The sequence below is a fragment of the Sphaerodactylus townsendi genome, linkage group LG04 (genome assembly GCF_021028975.2).
Source record: "Sphaerodactylus townsendi isolate TG3544 linkage group LG04, MPM_Stown_v2.3, whole genome shotgun sequence".
Classification (NCBI taxonomy): domain Eukaryota; kingdom Metazoa; phylum Chordata; class Lepidosauria; order Squamata; family Sphaerodactylidae; genus Sphaerodactylus; species Sphaerodactylus townsendi.
In genome coordinates this window covers 19,749,311-19,770,422 of record NC_059428.1, presented here as the reverse complement: position 1 = coordinate 19,770,422, position 21,112 = coordinate 19,749,311, and the positions used below count along the sequence as shown (strand labels likewise).

At 45.1% G+C, this 21,112-nt stretch overlaps 1 protein-coding gene across 1 annotated transcript; it reads left to right on the top strand.

Moving 5' to 3' along the window:
• The first annotated feature begins 4,056 nt into the window (after window positions 1-4,056).
• On the top strand, window positions 4,057-17,783 carry CWC15 (CWC15 spliceosome associated protein homolog). The gene is made up of 7 exons (XM_048495448.1): window positions 4,057-4,182; window positions 5,587-5,725; window positions 6,761-6,873; window positions 7,967-8,055; window positions 10,425-10,535; window positions 15,117-15,235; window positions 17,365-17,783. The coding sequence occupies exons 2-7, from the start codon at window positions 5,595-5,597 to the stop codon at window positions 17,492-17,494; spliced, it is 693 nt and encodes a 230-aa protein (XP_048351405.1). The 5' UTR covers window positions 4,057-4,182; window positions 5,587-5,594; the 3' UTR covers window positions 17,495-17,783.
• Window positions 17,784-21,112: the final 3,329 nt, after the last annotated feature.

Here is a 21,112-nt window from a genome sequence, read left to right as displayed (position 1 = left end):
ACACACACAATTGTGGATGTGTACATTGAAGAAATTTGGCCTTGAAAAAAAGTGTAAAGTGATTGTTTTAATGGTTCAGTCTAATCCTCCCTTCATGTGTCAGCCATCTGTCAAGAAAGGGAGCAATGGTTTTTTTTCCAATTAGCGAAATCAAATTAAATCCTTTTATCGCATTGACTCAAAGTCATAGCAAACAACAAACTTAGAATCAATTTCAATTCAATTCAATAACTTTATTGGCATAAACAAAGAAATTAATGAAAGTATAAATAAATAGATTGAAAGAAGAAAATAGGTTAAGATAAATAAAAGCAAGGCAACCAATAAAAGGGTAGTTAAACAATATAACTGGAGTGGGTCTTTTGAGCCAACACCAAAATTTTTGCTACATCCACAGTCCTATGTGGACACCGATTTACACAGCAAAAATAAACCTTCGCCTTAGAAAATAAGTGGCAATTCTGGATGTGAGGATCTATGAAGAACCTTCTAAGCAAGGTATACATTTCGCAGACTAGTAAAATATGTTCAACCGACTTGATAGACCTTTGGGAACAGGGCATGTTCTTTTGTGGTGAGGGATCTTTAAGAATCTGCCCAACAGGTAAGCAGAAGGAAGAGCACTCAAACTTAGGCCCTTTCCGCACGGGCCATTTACGGCACCCTGGGGACGGCAAAAACGCCGTCCCCAGGGAGCTGTTCGCACAGGCGACGCTGCTAAAACGCAGCAGTGCCAACCTGGCTCCCCTCCTCCACCTCCAGGGCAGCGTCAGGCCGCCTCCAAAAACCTCCCCCCTGGAGGGAGGTTTTTTTAAAACAGCGCATTCCCGGCGGCGCGGTGCGAATGGCACCGCCAGGAACACGCTGTTTTCCCCGTCCCCCCCCCCACTCACCTCGTCGCCTTACTGGACTGCTGAGACCCTCCCTCGCTGTCCTCCGATCCCTGGAGGTCGGAGGGCAGCGTGGGCGGGTCTTAGCAGTCCAGCAGGGTGACGAAGGCGACGAGGTGAGTGGGGGGGGGCGACGGGGAAGAGGCGGCTCCGTGCGGAGTCACCTCTCCTGCGCTGGCCTCTGCAGGGGGCCGCTCGCACGCTCCCGTGCGAACGGCCCCCACCCCTCCACCGGCAAAATTCCTGCCGGTGGGGGAGTGCCCTTTCCGCAGTGCGGAAAGGGGCTTAGAATCATAAAATCACAGCACAAAAAGAAATAAACACAGTTAGACCGCCAGCTAGATTGTAAAATTCACGACCATAATAACAGATTAATTTCATAATTAGAGAAATAAATCTAAGGCATTTTGATCAATCAAAAGGTAATTAACCCAGAAGACTGAAGAAAAACATCATTATTTTTAATTAGTATTTATATGTGGCAGGTCTCAATACAGAAGAGGTACTCCTGCATTTCTCTTATACTCAAGGGAATGCCTCTTATAAGGGAGGTCCAGGTCACAAAAAGTTGCGAGACTGGTATTTTTTCACATATGCCAGATTAGGCAATTGGCATCCTACCGGTCTCATCCTGAGCTACCTACAGTGATCCATGCAATGGTCACCTGCAGTTTACAATGGGTTACACTTCACGGCTGTAGGGAAGAGCATTTTTGCTGGGAAACTAACAAATTGGTTTGATCCAGCAGGCTTGTTCTTATGTTCTTAAAAGCTCCTGAACCTAAAAACAACTTGTCCCTTCCCAATGCTAATTCTATACCCTGAAGTAATAGGATTAGAAACCGTCTTGCAGCATCCGAAGAAAATTGTTATTACCTTGACATTTCTAATTTGGCAATACTATAGCCCAGCCTAGCCAAAAATAGCTTCTGGGCATAAATTTGTTTATCCTGAAGGTATTTCAAAAGTCTTAGTAGCTATGCTAGGATAAACTAACAGGGACTTCCCCTCTGGGAGATGTCATCATGTTCTTATAAAACCCGGTCCAAGGAGGCAGACTACCGTCACTGGAGAAAGTTAGAAAGGTACACTGTGTATGCTTAGAAGCGTTTGCCTCGCAGAATATCCTGGGATAGTGTTACCGCTGTTTGCCAGGTAACAATAAGTTATTTCAGCTCAGCAACGTAATGAGGCGCAGGAAGCAGACATTCTTCAAAGCAAAAGGATTTTATTGCAAGTGGTGGTCACAGCTCGGTCAGGAGAGAATCGCCCCTTGAAACGCAGTGCAAGAACTTTTATTCCCAAACTTCAAAAGGGGAAAAGGAGCAGGAAAAGGGGAGGAGAGGGGCAAGTCCCTCACCAAAACACCAATCAAAACAAACAACACGCAAACAGGATACATTTACAACTTCTGAAAGAGATTACAAATCTCGCTGTCAAGAGTCTTCCCGCGAGATCTCGCAATGGTGCTGAACGGAAAGCAGATAACGTCCATTCATAAAATTCCAGGTGGGCTCGCTGCCCCACCCAGCTATCTCCGCTATCAGATGGTTATACCTTTCAGTAATACCCTGAGGCTGCCGCCTCCCACTGCTTGTAACAAAGAAAAGTTCAAACTGTCCAATGGTGGTCCCTGCACGTCTTCTAACGGCTGGGGACCTTTGGGTGCTGGCAACAGATCCGATTTGCAAGTCCAAAGAGGGTCTTTGTCTTTGTCGAGGAGTCGGCTGGGCGTTGGTCTAAACTGCATTCCAGAGCCAACTTTCTTGTCCCTTAATATCAAACCTTTCTGGCCACTGCTTTGGCCATCAGACACAAATTTCAAAAATAACATTTCTAAACTTAAACGTTAGGGAAATCTTAAAGCATAAACACATATACTTATACTCATAGGCAAGACTTTACATATACTTATTGGCATGGCTTGCTTAAATCTAACAAAACCTTAAACTAACTGAAGAACCTTGTTAAACTAAAATCCTAAACTGCAGGCACATAATAAATTCAACTAAGGAGGGGCTTTTATTGCATCCTAGAATGACATAAACAAGAGGGAAACCATATGGCATTGGCACAAACCTACATATACGTTCTCTGTGAACCTTATGGAGGCTTCTGTACTACACAAGTCTCTGCATCCAGGCATGAAGCCAGTGTAGCCAGGCAACCTGACTCAGGAAAATATTTTGTTTTATTTTCCTGGCGGTAACAATAGGGTTGCTGGGTTGATAATGTATTGATTTATATTAATGTATTAGATATAGTATGAATTTAGTTGATACCTGAATTGTCTGTTAATGCTGCTGTTTTTGTGTTGTATAGCCTGAAGTGCCAAGTCGCCATCTGAAATTGGTTCTATTTAATCTTATGTATTTTATTACTGTTACTGTTTATTACTGTTATATTGTTGAAATATATTGTTTATCATGTTGCTAGCCGCTCTGAGAGAAGAGGGACTGCATGAGTACTACCCCACAGAATCTACCCTCCAAAGCATCCATTTTCTCTAGGGGGAACTGATCTCTGTGGGCTGGAATTCTGCTTTCATTCCAGATCTCACCCGGAAGTTGGCAACCATAACTCTCGCCTTGATTTTTTTTTTTTTTATTGCAGCGGTGCATGTACAGAGCCCTGTCAAACTCCGGGAACTGACTCCTTTCACGTGGTTTTACAAGCCCCCCGAAACGCAGACCCTCCCAAGCCCTTTTCTGCCTAAATATCTATCCGGGAACAAGGCGGTGTGAGTTATTTCCGCCTCGATAACCAAAATGGCGGCCATGGCTCTCCTACTTTGAACGTCACGTGACAAAGTCAACGCGGTCCCTGCAGCTGCCCGTGCCAGGACCGTGAGCACAAAAGAGCAACGAGTCCTAAGGTTGCTAAACTTCCGGTTGCCAATCGATAGCAGCCTTTTTGCGGGGCAGCAACACCATGCAAAGCTAGATGCCTCTAGCTCTCTGGACCCTGCGTAGTCTTCGAGACTGACACAAGGAATAAATTGTGAGGATTTAAAAATACAGACTGAGCTTCCAATAAACGCACGATTAGGCACTATAGGGGGCAGAAACTCCTCGCTATTCTTGGCGGCCAAAGCTTCAATTTTATACCGGAAGTGTCGACACAGCCTGCGACACTTAACGACCACGTCCTCTATGGAGGAAAAAAGTGGTCGCTCTTGCTTATCCTCTCTATGGCTGTCCCAGAATTTCTATGGTTTACGCCGCGGTGCACTCTGGGATCGTGGAGGAGCAATGGCGCGTCTGCCTTAGCTGGGACCGTGGCGGGCGTTGAGGTGGGTGTTCCTGGGTGTCGGGAAGGGAGATGCTTGCGTAATTTTGTGCATTTGGCTGCCTCCATGCAGTGTAAGGCGCAGGTAGTTCCCTGTGCAAGCGGTGGGTCGTTATTGACCCATGGAGTGACCTCACATCGTGACGTTTACTAGGCACACTGTATTGATGGGGTGGTTTGCCATTGTTTTCCCCAGTTGTCTACATTTCCAGCATGCATACAGTGTATGATAGTATTGACCAGTGTTTAAACCCAGATGAAACATTTCCCATCCATTGCAGGCGTTGCATTGACTCAGTGTAGTTGAAGGAAGGTGTGTGATCAGAAATTATGGCTGTTAAAGATGACCCCTGTGCTCATTGTCTGTATAAATATTATTTTGAATTTAAATATTACATTGTAACGCTGATTGGTATTCATTTCGCAATCTGTTGGTTATGACATGATAATATCTAACTGTCTCTCTCCGCTGAGAATTCTGTTAATTCATCCCGATGATATGATCTCCTAAGAGAAGTACATCACTTGAGAATCTGAAGGAAAACAATCTCATACTCTCATTAATGACACTGTAAAATACTACTGCAGCGGGGCGGGCGGGGGGGTGGAGAGAAAGAAGCATTTAGAGGTTTTGACAACGTGTTCAGACTTTTCAGGTATAATTTCATTTCCAATCCAGTTCATGCTTCCTTGGAAACAAAATTAGAGAGACTGAGAACTAAAAGAAGCTTTTAAAAATATATAAAATCTATCTCAAAATATATAGATTATATAAAAATATATTATCTAAAAAATGCTTCCTTTTGCCAGAAGCTCATTCTCAGGTTTGCTCAGATCTGTATCAAATGACCCGCTTAGTCAAGCTTGTCAGAGCTTGGAAGCTAAGCAAGGACAACCCTAGTTAGTACTTGAATGAAAGACTTGCTACACAAGAGCAAGCAATGGCAAACCACCTCTGCTTATGTCCTGCCTGAAATGCCATGTGGATGTGGTCACTGTGCAACTCAAAGTCACCTTCTTCTATCAGGTGAGGCACTGGAATATAAAGATTGTGTGACAATGCAGAAGGAAGAGGGATTAGGGAGGAGGGAGAATCTCAAGGAGAGTTTAAATCATGGAGTTAGAAGTGCTTTGATTATGTGTTCCTGCAATGCATGGGGTTGGACTTGATGGCCCTTGGTGTTTCTTCCAACTCTTATAATTCTGTGATTCTAAGCGCTCCAGCCTGTCCATATTTATCTGAAGTAAGACCAGTTTAATTCAGCATGGTTTACTTGCAAGTGCATGTGAAAGGGATCGTGTTACAAACCCACATGTTTAGCAGAGTTTTAGAGTTTGCTTTAATAATGCGCTAACCATTTGATAGGCAGCCTGTAATCTCCCTGTGTTGTGCATTTTGGTCCCACAGTATTTAAAATGACTACAGCAGCCAGGCCGACGTTTGAACCCGCAAGAGGAGGGAGAGGGAAAGGAGAAGGCGACTTAAGTCAGCTCTCCAAACAATATTCAAGTCGAGATCTTCCTTCTCACACTAAGATCAAATACAGGTAAATGGTGGTTTGCACGTCTTAAATGAAGCCATTTGTGAAGCGGTTGTCTGTTTACTCAGTAGCAGGGAATGGGTTTTCTCAGGTCTGTAAGGGAATTTTGCCCCATTCCTTGATCTCCATTTGTATATAAGATTGGCTTATGGCTGACCAGCTGGGACAGAAAATAAGAAGAGTTGGGTTTTATACCTCGCCTTTCTCTGTGTAAGGAATCTCAAAGCGGTTTACAATTGCTTTAATTTCCCTGGCCCACAGGTAGGTGGGGCTGAAAGAGTTCTGAGAGAACTGTGACTAACCCAAGATGCCCTAGCAGGCTGCATGTGGAGAAGTGGGGAAACAAATCCAGTTTGCCATTCATGTAGAGGAGTGGGGAATCAAACCTGGTTCTCCAGATAAGAGTCTGCCACTCTTAACCGCTATACCATGACGGTTCTAGAGGTTTTCTTACAAATATTTTTTTCTGGCCACTGGTGCACCACAGACATCTTCTGTAGGCCTGCATGGGAAAGCAGACGAGAAAAAAAAATGTGCTTGAACATTTGTGGACTTATTTCCAAGGTTTTTTCCCCATCCCTAACTTCAACTCCCTTGTCTTCTGAATTTTCACAAATACGCATGAGTATGCAAACAGCAGTAAACTCAGCCAGAATCTCTCCTGTTCTGTGACACAGTGACAAGGAGAATATCTTGCGTTACTGTGTACACATGAGCTTCTTGGACATGGATTCCAGACCTTTTACCATTTTGGTTGCCCTCCTCTGGACCCGTTCCAGTTTGTCAATATCCTTGTAATACAACATACACAAACACATGAAACATCTTCCTGCTGAGTCAGACTGTTGGAGGTCTTTCACAACACATCACCTCCCATCCCGATCCTTTAAATTGGAGATGCTGGTGGCTGAAGTTGGGACCTTCTGCACACCCAGGAGAGGCTCTTCCACTGGCCTGCATCTCCTGCCTCAGTGGCTGTCTGAAACGCTGCCAGCTCATTCGCTTGCATCCTTCAGCTGGCCCCGGTGCTTTTTGTTCCAGGCAAGCCACTCAGGATGCCCCTGAGGAGGTGCGCAACCGTGACTTCAGGAGGGAGCTGGAGGAGAGGGAGCGAGTCGCCGTCAGAGAGAAGAACCGAGACCGGCCAGTGCGAGGTTGGTGCCGTCCTCGTGGACCATGATCACCTGTTCCGGGATTGCGGTCAATTGATGGTTGGGGAGCTATCTGCTGCTCAAAGGCAGCCTTGGGCATTCAAAGAAGCTAATTGAACTAGTTGAAATGAGATTGTATTTATTATTTATTTTCTCCATTGATATAGCCTGGCGAGGACCCAAAGTGGCCCTCATTGTTCTCCTTTCCTCCATTTTATTCTCACACTAATCCTGCGAGGTAGGTTGGGCTGAGAAGGTGTGACTGGCCTGACATCAGCCAGCTACCATCAGTGGCAAAGCGGGGATTAGAACCTGGGGTCTCCCAGTTCCTAGTCTGATGCTCAGACCACTACAACACATTGCCATGTGCTTGTTCAAAGGATGCTGTGATCTTCCCAGGATCTCACCCTACTGACCATCTGCTGGGATCATGAGATGGAAAGCAAAACCCTAAGAGCCATGGGGTCCATTATCAGAAGATCTGGGTTCTCTTTCCTGTTCATTGGTGTACCTTTTATATTTTTAACTAATATTATGGGAATAAACTACATTATATGGCATCGTCATTAGATGACTTCCATATACATTTCACTGTATCGTTTTATAAATGCGTAGTGTTGCTTTGTATGTTGTGAGCCGCCCTCTGCCCCAATGGGGCAGGGAAAGGATGGGGTAACAATAACAATCTAATAAAATAATCATCGTCATAGAAGAGGTAGTTTGTAGATGAGAAATGGGAGGAGCATATAACAGTCTGCTCAGGCTGGTGCAAGAAGGAGAGGTCATTGAGAAAAGATATTGGTAGAAAGAGATCACGTGGTTGCCTATATATCGGTTCCATTCAGCCCAATGATTCCTGCTGGAGGCGTGTCCCAAAAATCAGTTCCCCAGAAGGAGGTGAATGGGATGCTTCCTCTGGCCAGGTTTTTAAACCTATTCAAGGCTGTTTTATTTCCACAAGCCTTTGGATGCCAGCCATAGTGGTGCAAATGGGGATTTCCCATTCTGGAGTCTGCAGAATCCCTATGATCATTACCTTCCTTTCACTGTTGCCAGTCACGTGAGTGCTTACTGGCTTTCCTGTGTTTCTTCCCAGAACACACAACCTCCTCCTCGGTCTCTAAGAAACCTCGACTGGATCAGATTCCCGCTGCTAACCTGGATGCCGACGATCCATTAACAGACGTATGTATTCATTTACTTCCATTATAGACTGCCTTTTTTCCTGGCACTCAGGTGGGATGACAATTCACAGTCAGAACAGGGTAATTAAATACACCCAGCAGTTACTGTGCAGCGGTTGTAAATAAAATGAGAGAACTTTGCATTTAAAATGTAGTTTGCATCCAGCAGCGTGCCAGTGGAAACATGAACAGTCGGAGCACGATTCTGCTTGTGCAAGGTCTTGTGAAATGCTTAGGGCTTTTCTGCCTACTGTGTTTCCCCAAAAATAAGACAGGGTCTTATACTAATTTTTGCACCAAAATATGCATTAGGGCTTATTTTCAGGGGATGTCTTATATTCAGGGAAATACGGTACCTTCCCAGTTCATTAAGGCGGGCTCACGTTAACCTGTTGCTTCCCTGTCACGTGTGATGCAAGCTGCATCCTCATTGGCAGAGAGCACAGGGCATTGTCCATGATTCATTATCTGTAACTACCAGTAGGGCTTATTTTTGGAGGAGGGCTGATACTTCAAGCATCCGCCAATAATCCTGAAAATTCATGATAGGGCTTATTTTCGGGAACAAAAGCAGGGATAAAATAAGCCTGTGTTAGTGGCTACTGTGGTCTTTTCTCTACATTTTCCCTTGGCACAAGAGCTCTAGTGCAAGAAGAAGAGTTGGATGTATATCCCCCCTTTCTGTCCTGGAATGAGACTCAAAGGGGCTTACAATCTCCTTGCCCTCCCCCCCCTTACAATAAACATCCTGTGAGGTAGAACTGTGACTAGCCCAATGTCACCCAGCTGGCGTGTGTTGGAGTGTATTAGTAGGAACCCAATCTGGAATTCCCTCAGATAAGCCTCCACAGCTCAAGGAGTAGCAGCTGAGGGAATCCAAACCGCTGCTTAGTCTGTTTATAGGACGCTTTGTTGTCCACCACCCTGAGCCCTGCGGGGAAGGGCGGGATGTAAATTGAATTATAAATAAAATAAATGAGAACCAGTCAGAGCAGAGAATGCTGACCTAGATAGACCAATGGCCTCTCTTGGTATAAGGAGATATCGTGTCAGATGTTCTGCTGAAGTGTCACTAGTTAGGCTACTGTCCAAGGCTGGTGAGCTGTGTTTGGTGTGCTGGGTTGCAATTACTCGTGGTTTTGTTTTCCAGGAAGTGCTGCCGTTGCTGTTTTTTTAAGCTTCTCTACAATCATGAGGGCTAGGAGTTTGCTTTTGTGGTGGTTGCTTTTGTGGAATGTAGCACATGCAAGTTCTCTTGACTGCTCCCTTGCAACTGAGCCTTGGGGCTGGTCAGGAAAGTTGGCAAGGTTGGGTTTTCTGGTTGTGTCTAAATGTGCCGGGAAACATCAGTGTTCACAACACAGCAACTTCCCAGCATGTTGCACGGCCAACAATGTTTGTGTTTATTATGACGTCCTTAGTCAGTTTCAGTCAGTTTTATTACGGCCATTAGGCCAGCAAAAAAGAGTAGAGAAGAACAAGAAAAAGGAAGAACAATAAACAAAAGAAAAATCGAATTTGTACAGAAATCCACGATACAGAAATCCACACAAAAAATATCATCAGCTTGTAGCATTATTACTGTCACCCTCATGTGGTCTGGCTCTTGGCCCCAACATGATTCTTCTCTTACTATATGCCAGCATACAAAATTTAGCTACCTGCTGAGATATAAGAGAAACTCGGTCTTCCAGCAAAATTCTCACAAGAACTGAATCGGAATTAACTCTAGTTAAATTTCTGTACTGGATAAACAATGGATGAATTAAAGCCTCCCTTTCCCCTTTATGGAATTCACAGTGCAATAAAATATGTAATACAGAGTCCACTTCCCCTGAGTTACAAACACATAGTCTCCTATGTCGAGGGATTTTTTGAAATCTGCCCATTAGATTGGCTGATGGAAAAGCGTCAAAACGGCCCCTGGAAAAGGCCCAGCGGCATTTCGTAGATGTTATATTGGACAGGTAAGGGGCAGCCGAGATACCTGTCCAAGATTTTAATGGTTTATATAACACTGGTAACAAGGGGAAATCTGTTTGCATTTCAATATCATTGAGCCGTTGATAGACCAAGGCTGTTGCTCTGCAATGATCCAGTTCCAATAGTTGTACAGGATCCAAGCCACACTGTGTAAGTTTAAGTGTTATTTTTTCTAGCCAGCTTGGATATGGTGTTGCTGCCAGTAGCAAAGGCAATAAGGGGCTCGCAAGGGCAATGAATAGAACATGAGCGTTGAAGTAGTTGCAGATTTGCACGTCATAACAGTGCGGTTGCATATAGTGGCACGTGTGAAGCTTTGAATAAAACTGCTTTCGAGCTGGGACAGGAAACGGAGGGCATCGACCACTGATTTGGATTCCTTTGCAGGAGGAAGACGAGGATGAGGACTATGAGGAGGAGAGCGATGACGACACGGCAGCTCTGTTAGCTGAACTCGAGAAGATCAAAAAGGAACGGGCTGAAGAACAAGCCCGAAAGGTAAACGTGTGATTTCTATATTTTGCATTCAAGATGCCACCCTAGGCAGAGATGCATCACTGAGAAAACCCTCAATGTTTAGATAAAGGATTTAGGGTTCAAAGTTGTTCCCATACATTATCACAATAATCCTTGCAACAGTCCTGTAAAGTTGGCCAGCAGAATTCCTGTATTCCAGACGTGGGGGCGACCAAGGCTAAGAGAAGATAGCCTATTGAGTTCCCGGCATGGGCAAGATTTGAACCAGGGACCTCCCCATTTGCATTTATTTAATCCAGAGCCTTGTATCCCGAGTCTGTCTGTGTGCAAAGCAGCTTCTAGTTGGGTGTAACTTTTCACAGCTCAGCCATTTGTTTTCACCAGCTCCTGATGGTCTGTCTAACTTAATAGGGCCCATTCCAATTGGCAGCGACCTTCTGGGCAGAATTTTTTCTCAGCTCTGCATCTAGAAATCTTTTCTATCTAGAAGACTTAGGAGCAATTGTGACTCCCACAACTTCATCGTGTTGGGGTAATGTAGACTGTAAATGCTTAATGAGATGGCTGCACTTCTGGGGCACTGAGACTTCTGCCCACAGATTGGCCACAGCTAAAGATATTTATGGAGAGAAGGTATGGCATGTTGATAGCTTTTATAGATGGCAAAAGCAGTTCATCACAAGCAATGCTGTGATGAACAGCATGCTGTTAAGGAGAAGGAGCAAACAAAAGAAAAGTAGTTAGAAGGGTTTACAAAGATAGTGAAAATGATAGTATACAAGAGAAGAAAGCAAAACTGAAAAAGCTGAGACAAGAACGGAATGAGAAGAGGATGGTTGCTCGAACGTTGCTAAGTGTATAAATGTCAGATTTATAAAGGAGGCTGCTGAGAAAAAGGACCTGGTAGGATTCAGTATGGCACATCTCATGCTGGAAGGAGTAGAGAAAGCAATGCAGGAGAGGACAAGGAATAAATTGCATGTGGATGCAGTGCAGAAAACTCTCAAGAAATGAAAGAATTTGTTAAGAACTTCTTATTCAGCAAAAAAGAAGAAGATGAGGAGTTTGGATTTATATCCCCCCTTTCTCTCCCGTAGGAGACTCAAAGGGGCTCACAACCTCCTTGCCCTTCCCCCCTCACAACAAACACCCTGTGAGGTAGTTGGGGCTGAGAGAGCTCCAGAGAACTGTGACTAGCCCAAGGTCACCCGGCTGGCGTGTGTGGGAGTGCACAGGCTAAACTGAATTCCCCAGATAAGCCTTCACAGCTCAAGCGGCAGAGCTGGGAATCAAATCTGGTTCCTCCAAATTAGAGTTCACCTGCTCTTAACCACTTCCCCACTGCCAAACATAAAACAGTAAAACTAAGGACAAGTCTTACCTTAAAGTAATTATGTTCTGTTCTCATAATGACTATTTTATGAACAATGTTTGGATGCACTTTGCTGTTTTATTGTCTGCAGAACGCTATTGTTTTCAAAAGGGAGTTTCTTTTTGCCTTATGCTTTTTTGTACAATAATGAAAACAGTGCTTTTTCGTAAAAAATATTTTTTCAATAAAAAAGTGTGTGATAGCTGGCTGCAGAGATGGTGGCTGGATAATTTTTTTAAAAAACTAACAAAATCCCAGTTTTCCTTTTTAAACATTAATTTGTCGATAGGATGAAATTAAGTCGCTCAGTAATTTGTCAGTATTTGGTCAATTATTTTGGCATTTTGTTCAGTAAAGTCAGTCATTTTGCCCCTTTGACTAGTTTCCACCCCTGTTAAATGAGGGGGGGGGGGCACAGCTCAGTGCCAGAGCTTCCGATGATACAGTACCTTAAATCAAAACGGAATGATGGAAGAAGGAGAGAGGTGCAGGAGTTTTGGATTTATATCCCCTGTTTCTCTCCTGTGGGAGAATCAAAGGGGCTTACAATCTCCTTTCCCCCCAAACAAACACCCTGGGAGGTGAGTGGGGCTGAGAGAGCTCCAAAGAACTGTGACTAGCCCAAGGTCACCCAGCTGGCATGTGCTGGAGTGCATAAGCTAATCTGGTTCACCAGATAAGCCTCCACAGCTCAAGTGGCAGAGCAGGGAATCAAACCAGGTTCTCCAGATTAGAGTGCATCTCCTCTTAACCCAGGGGTAGGGAACCTGCGGCTCGAGAGCCGCATGCGGCTCTTCTGCCCTTGTACTGTGGCTCCACGAGCCGAGCCGCTGGCCCCATCCTTGCCCGCCTTGCAGGCAGCAGAGTGCCCCCCCCCCCCACATCTAGGCTGGCCTGGACAGCTGGGCTCGATTATTCGCACTAAACCTCAGACCTAGTTTTGGGGAAGCAGTGTGCGTAACCTTGTTGTGCTGTTAAACCCCACTGATTTTCATGTGAAGAACTAAAGCGTGATCCTTTACCTGGGAGTAAGCTCGGTTACTGGCAATGGGGCTTGCTTCTGAGTAAACCCTCCTAGGGTCGTGATTCACCCGTTGGAAGAGTTGCACGGTTGCTTCAAAGCAAAGCCACCGACTACCACCAAGCTTACTCCTGAGTAACACACGCCTTGGAGCCAACTGTTTTTTCTAAACTAAAACCTCTGTATTCCAGTTAAATTGTGGTGTTGGCACTTTGCGATAACTAAATGGTTTTTGGGTTGCAGTTTCGGCACTCGGTCTCGAAAAGGTTTGCCATCACTGCACTACACCATGCTGGCTCTCTGAGAAATAATGTCTAGAAATGTCCACTAGAGGCCAGTAGAGATTGCTGAGAAACCCTACTGTATGAGCTTCTGACAGCTGATGACCCAAGCAGATGTGACCATGTCCGTGTGCTCTTTACTTGAATCATGTAGGTCTGTTTGGACCCTTTCTGCCTGTATTGCCCTTCCAACAAACATACTTCCTCTTACCATAGTCTTCCCTCACCCTTCTTCCGAAGCCTTGATCACCAGCAGCCAAGACCAGATAAACAGCCGCACCCCCTTCTGTGTTCATACACACTTTCCAGACCCTGACCTGCAGGGGGCGCTCTTGTTTGCTGTCACTTCTTCCTCCTAGAGAGCAAGCGGCTGTCAGCATTAGCAGCTGGGATGCTTCTAGCTTCTGTCGCTGGTGCAGCTGATTGGCTGTCCCCCTCCTGATAGGAGTGAGAAAGGGGGCCAGAGAACTTTCACCCAATCAGAAACATCGGGGACAGCAGCAAAAGCATTCTGGGCCAATCAGAAGCACCGTCATGTAGCTGCAGAGGAAAAGCTTCTAAGCAGGCATGTGCAATATTTATTTTATTCACAAAATTTATACCTCATCTTCCTACCCTCATCAGGGCCGCGAAGGCAGCTAACAGATTAATTAAGACACATTAAAAGCCATGGTCCAGCATGCAGAGTGTTTTAGACGCGTCTGTGATTATTAAACGTGTGTCACCCATTGCGTTGCTGTGCCCTCTGGAACGTGTTACAAGCTCTCTCGCTCTCTTTTCCTGTCTGCAAAATGGGAGTAACTGTCATGGATGTTGTGAGAATGAATGAACCAAGGGTAAGGGGTTTTTTTGGCATGAGCTTTCAGAAGGTAGAGGTCACAATGATTGTAAGTTATATCTGGAAATAAGTTGCATTCTTGTGTCTTGGACTCAGGGCGCCCAAGTTCAAATTTCCACTCAGCCACAAAGCTGGAGCTAGTCATTATCTTAGAACACCCATTGAGGCAGTGGAAAATTTCCCTAGGCTAGACTTGCTGGTCTGAAACCAAAAACGGGGGTATTCCCACATACTCCATTCTGAGCCCGTTGGAAGAAAACTGGGGTATACTTATGATTAAAATAAAAGTTGCTGTTCTGTTATTAGATACACACAAACACACATTCATATTCTTTATCCTTTCTGCTTTATCATTTCTAAAAAATCGTCATTTCTCCTCAACAATTTTGTGAGGTGGTCAATGAAAGAAGCTTCATGGCCTCCCGTATCCTAAATATAATCGTCGTTGCTGTTATTTTGTGACTTAGTTCTGTCTTTAAATTTGTCCTACCTGTACTCAGCTTTAGGGAAAGTGAGTTTCACCATCAGAGCACCCGAGCAGGACCAAATCAGATAGCTTATGCTATCCCATTTCATCCCTCTTTTTAAGAAACAAAGAGTTGGGGTCCCATCCCCATAAGGTCCTTTGATTAATCTGCTCAGAAGGGGAAAGCCCAAAAGTTTAAATGGGAAATTTAAAAGTTTAAATCTTTGTGCTTGTTATTCCCCCTAAGCCAAAAAGCTTAAAAGTTATTTCTGGTGAAGTTGAGTTTCAGTGTTGGATTTATTGTCAGAAATGGTTACAGCTGTTCTGAGTCCAACCTGGGTTACTAGGGCCCCTTCCGCACATGCAGGATAGTACACTTTCAATCCACTTTCACAATTGTTTGCAAGTGGATTTGCACAGTAAAATCCAGCTTCAAAGTGTGATGAAAGTGGATTGAAAGTGGATTATTCTGCATGTGCGGAAGGGGCCCAGGACAACAAAAATAAATCCAAACTCACTGGATGGTTTGTGGCAATCTCTTGAGCTTCCTCTCAGAGTCCAGCTGAAAAGAAAACAGAATGCGTTTGTTCAGCATCCTGACTGATCTCCTCTTTGTCTTGCCAGGAACTGGAGCAGAAAGCTGAGGAAGAGAGGATACGGATGGAAAACATCTTGAGCGGGAACCCACTGCTGAATCTTACCGGTCCGGTCCAGCCACAGGCAAACTTCAAAGTGAAGAGGAGGTATGGAGCTGGGTTTGCTGTGCCGTAAGAGGCCCTCGAATTACCATCGTCGTTTTTATGGGTTCACAGTCACAGAGGTATTTGACTGGATTCTGATCACCTCTGAAAAGGGATCCTTTTGAACCCAGCGAGATTTTAAACATTTGTTGCATAATAGGTTTATCATTCTTGCATTTTACAAAATACGTTCGCTAAGCAAAACCAAACCTGTTGGGTGGGCGTGGTTTCCCGTGTGGATGTCTTAAAAGAATGAAATTCCAGTGCTGGAGATAACGTGGCTGAAAATAATGAAAAAGGTCCAGATGACTCTCTTGGCTGCCCTTGGCTGCCATCTAACCTCATCCAGGACATAGTATGGAAGAAGAAGAAGAGTTTGGATTTATACCCCACCTTTTCTCTCCTGTTAAAAGACTCAAGATGGCTTACAAGCTCCTTTCCCTTCCTCTCCCCACAACAGATACCTTGTGAGGTAGGTGGGGCTGAGAGAGTTCTGAAGAACTGTGATTAGCCCAAGGTCACCAGCAGGAATGTAGGAGTGCAGAAACATCTCTGGTTCACCAGATAAGCTTCTGCCACTCAGGTGGAGTTGTAGAGTATCAAACCCAGTTCTCCAGATTAGATTCCACCTGCTCTTAACCACTACACCCTGCAGGTTTTGTGCCCATGGCTGAGGGGTCAGTATGATGGAGAAACCAAGGATTTCAGGGGAATCTTACGAGACTGCATTCTTGCTTGTATAACCAAAGGGGCCTAACAGAATCTTCCCTTCCTGGATTGGGCCCTGGCAGATTCAGGATGCGCGTTGAGCTGCTTTCTCTCCGTATGCAGTACAGATCCTGTGGGGGAATTTCCAGTTCCTGTGCTTTCCTGCTCTGAATGTGGACTTCCTGGACGTAGAGCTTATCTTCTCTGGAGTGCTGCCAGGGATGGCTCCAGAGATTTCCATTGGTGGAGATCACACAGTAGTCTAGCTGCCATTCAGCTCAACCTCTTCCTCCTCCCTTTGAAATGTTTGCATGCCAAGTTTTAATGCACTTTTTCCTGTTCCTGCAGTGACTGCTGCCAGCCACCTGAGGGCGAAATCCACATCTTCGTCCCGGCCTGTGTTTCTTGGGTTGCAATAGGCTGAATTAACGATCAGTGGACCTTGTGCTATCATTTCATTATAGTGACTGTTTACAAATGAATAGACTTGTCTTCACAGGATCATCGTGAATAGCAGCTATATAACAATGATAGTGCAGTTTCCAGGGATGCATGAGTAGGATATACTTGTCTTGGGATTCACTAGAGAGCCAGTGTGATATAATGGTTAAGAGCAGGTGGCTTCTAATCTGGAGAACCAGGTTTGAATCCCCATTCCTCCACTTGAGTGGCAGAGGCTTATCTGGTGAACCAGATGTGTTTCCACAGTCCTACATTCCTGCTGGGTGACCTTGGGCTAGTCCAAGTCCAAATCCAAAACCTTTATTAGGCATAAAACCGTGTGTGTCATGAATTTCAAATACAATAAAAAGATCATTATTGCACAACGTGCAGTACACAGAGTAAAAATGTAGCAACAGCTTCAGAGATTTCAGCATTAGACCTTGGGCTAGTCACAGTTCTGCCCAGAGGTGCACCGCCTATGGAGAAATGGGGCCACCCATGTTGCCGGGCACACGCTTGTGGGGCACCCAGCAGGCTCCTGCCCCCCGCCACCACCCGCTGGCCGGCCGGCCCCCTCTCTCATTCTTTACTTTCCCTGCAGGCTCTGAGGCTCAGCTTCAGGGAAGCTGCCACTCGGGCAGCCTGTCTCTATGATTTTCTTAAAAGGGCAATTCTCCAAAGACTGCAAACGACGAAAAATACAGGTTTAATCCATTTTTCCTTCTACTGTCAATTTGAGTCACAGTCAAAGCTGACAGAGGCGTGGTGGGTCTGGCAGCTGGTCCTTTTCTCTTGGGAACCCTGCAGGGAGGCAGGCGCTTGAGTGGCCCAGATGTGTTTGTAGAAAGCAAAATTCTCCCATGACATTCCAACGTGGACTAACCTTGAATTCTCTTGCTTTGTTTCCCTGTCCTTTTCTCCTAATAGCTTGGCTGCAATAATTTGCTTCTCTCTCTCCAACCCCCCACTCCCTTTTTCAGATGGGACGATGACGTCGTTTTCAAGAATTGCGCCAAGGGTGTCGATGAAATGAAAAAAGACAAAAGATTTGTCAATGATACGCTGCGGTCAGAATTTCACAAAAAGTTCATGGAAAAATACATCAAGTAATACGTGTTTTGTGTTCATTTTAAGAGTCCTGTTTGTTGGTAGGTTGGACAGAGCCAGTCTCTTCCCACCTGAGAAATCTCGTGGTCTAATAGTGAGAACCTGAAACACAGGTCGGCTCTCTCCCAAGGTCGCGCTCATCATTTTAACTTAATTCAGCATCTGGAATATCTACTGTGTTTTCTCTTGTTCCAGCTAGGCTGGCTTCCTTCCCAGAAATGTATGTCTGTTGATACAGTGGCCTTTCTGTAAATGCTTTGAAACTGGTTTGCAATAAATCCTTTGTCCCAAGGCTTGTGTCTGATTCATGGCATATTTGATCCGCTATTCAAACTCTTCAGCCTAGGATTGTGGTTTTTAAGGGTAGCTGCTTTCACACTGTCCTTGGGTTATGCCAAAAATATGTAGACCACAAGGGTGGCATTTGTATAAAGCTGCATGAAGAAACTTGTGAACGTGGATAATGTGAGGTTTGCAGTATCCAACATAGTTTCGTTTTGGGAGATAGGTGTAGGCCAGTGATGGTGAACCTTTTCGAGACCAAGTGCCCAAACTGCAACCCAAAACCCACTTATTTATCGCTGAATACTGAGGTTTTAGTTTGGAAAAATGGTTGGCTCAGAGGCGTGCGTTACTCAGGAGTAAGCTTGGTGGTAGTCGGTGGCTTGGCTTTGAGGCAACTGTGCAACGTTTCGAATGGGTGAATCACGACCCTTGGAGGGTTTACTCAGAAGCAAGCCCCATTGTCAACAACCGAGCTTACTCCCAGGTAAAGGATCACACTTCAGTCCTTCCCATGAAAATTAGTGGGGTTTAACAGCACTTAACAGGGTTACCTATACTTCTTCCCCAAAATTACGTCTTTTTAATGCTAATAATCCAGCCCAGCGGCCCAGGCCAGGCTAGATGTGTGTGTGTGGAGGGGGGGGTATGACAAACTCTGTTTGCGTGGGCCCACAGAGAGGGCTCTGAGTGCCACCTCTGGCACCCGTGCCATAGGTTCGCCATCACTGGTGTAGGCACTGGTTGCACTGTTTGTAGGCTTCCTAGAAGTATCTGGTTGGCTGCTGCATGAACGCTGACCTAGATGAGGCTAGCCGCTAGTCTGATACAGCATGGCTCTTCTTGTGTTCTTACATACTGCAAAAACATATACAAAGCCTCTTGCTGAATAAAAAAGATATCCGTGTTAAACCCACAAAGTTCAGCAAAAGTTTGGAAGGGAACCAGCCAGCCAATATGACAGTGTTTTTGAAGACAAATTCTCCGAGTCGAGAGAATTTTTTCCACATGCACAGCACCTCTGTGTGCGTAAGGAGAGACAGATTATGTTAAAACCATTTACCATCTGTGTTTAGAAGGGAGAATGTTGTAATATGGAAACTATCATTAGATGAAGCACTCTTATGCTCTCGTATCCATTCCCAAAAGACGGGTGGGAAGAAGCAAGTTTACAACTTAACAGCCAATTTTAAAATTTTCCTTATGTTTGCCCAAGCGAAGGAGCCTGTTTTATTTTTCTTTTAGTGGAAACTAAACATTTTAAGGAAAAGTCCTGAGGGGCCCCAGTCCCCTGTGCTAAAGCGCTGGTATGGGGGAGGGGGGTAGCCAGACGCCATCCATATTTTTAAATGGGTTCTGTTTTTATGTAATATTTAAATTATGTTTTAATGTACGTTTTAACCTTGTTGTGAACCGCCCTGAGCCCTCAGGGGGAGGGCGGAATATAAAATTAATAATAAATAAATAAATAAAATAATTTGATATATCTCCAGCAAAAATAGCCCTAGTAGATGTTGCTGTGATCTCCATTACAAAGGCTGCACTCCTGCGAGGGAGATTGACACGTGCAATTGACGTAGACCCTTTCCACTCAAATCTCCGAAAACATTGCTAAAACATTTTTAATCCCCTCCTTTACCATGATTCCTGTCAGCACTCACCCCCTCAAAATGATTACTGGCTGCCATTTTGTGATTTGTGCTCTCTTTTTTTGAGCTTGTTGAAGAATTGATGCTTCGAAACTTCTCAGCCTTGTGCTGCGACTCACTACTCCTCATATATTCGATGCTTCAAAGATTAGCCCCCCCAAATTAAAAAAAAAGCAGAAATGCTGCAATAAACAGGCAAGAGAGAACGGAGTGAACTCAAAAAATGACGCTGAGGAAGAAGTACAGGTACTGCAGAGAAACGTCTTAGAGAAACCGCACAGGCAAATGAAGTCATTTCGAAAACATTTTAACCAAAGAATCATTTTAAAAGGGCATTCGTTTAAAATGTTTTGAGGCTGCAAATAAAAAGCTTTGGAGTAAATCCAATGTGGAACTCCATGGAGGTAACATTTTATTTCCTGCTTCAAAATGTTTTAAAGTGTTTGTGTGGAAAGGGCCACTATGTAGCCAGTCCCCATTGAACTGTCACCGGATGAATCACCTAGGGACGTCAATCGAGGTCGGGCCTGGAGATTACCAAAAATTACAAGCTACACAGGGTATGGTATATTGGTGTTGTTATTTTAAAGACAACTCCCAAGGGCTCTCTAGAATGGAGAGGCTCAGGTCTTGTGACCATAACTGGAGAAGGAGTCGGACTTAGGCTGATTCCGCATGGGCCAAAAACAGTGGTGTGAAAACGGTGTGAAAACAGTATAAACCCTTTTACCCCATTTTAAACCCTTTTACACCATTTTCACACCGTTTTCACACTGCTGTTTTTGGCCCATGCGGAATCAGCCTTTCTGAGTGTGGCCTGGTTAGTTAGGTGGCTGTTACTGAGTGCGGCCCGGTTAATTCGTTGGCTATTGTGTTCCAGTAAACATAGTTCGTAACCACTGCTGTCTCCAGAACCAGTGGCGTAACGCCAAGGGGCTGGGGGTGCATGATGCACCAGGGGTGTGTAGGTGCAGGGGTGTGGCCGGGGTGCAGGGCGCACATGTACCCTGGTGCAGTTCCCCCTAGCTCCGGCCCTCTCCAGAACTATAAAGGCATAACACAGGGATCAATTTCCTTGGAGAAAATGGCTGCTTTGGAGAAGGGACTCTATAGCATTATACCTTGCCGAGATCCCTTCCCGTGTTCGGTTCCCACATCACCAGGAATTTCCAAACTCGGAGCTGGCATCGCTGAGATCCTGGGGCAGGTTGTGCATCCTGTAGCAATAACCACTGTTTGGATCAAGGCTATTTTCTTGGGAGCCAGTTGCCATGTTTTTCAGCGGACCTTGCTTTTGCAGAAGGAGAAACCAAGGAACGTGACCGTTTTGAATGCTCTGTGTGTCGAAAAGCAGAGAAGTTAATAAGCTTTCAAGGGAAACAGCGTTGACCCTTTGGAGTGTGGTTTTTTTCCATCTATGGTTGTGCGTCTTGGCAAATCAAGCCTCCCATTCATCTCTCCAGCCACTGGCTCAGTTCCCGCGTGGGAAATTGTGGGGGAGCTGGGGCGGGGAACGCCTTCTCAAACCCACAGTAAGCAGAGGCCATGCATTTTGAACTGGAATGCAGGCTGCAACAGGGAGGTGTCTTTCTCATGGTCTTTTGGCTCAGAATAGCAAGTCCCAGAGGCAGCTTCCATCCTGGCCCCCAGAATGTAAGCTTAAACAAAAACCGCTCCACAAAAACAGAAA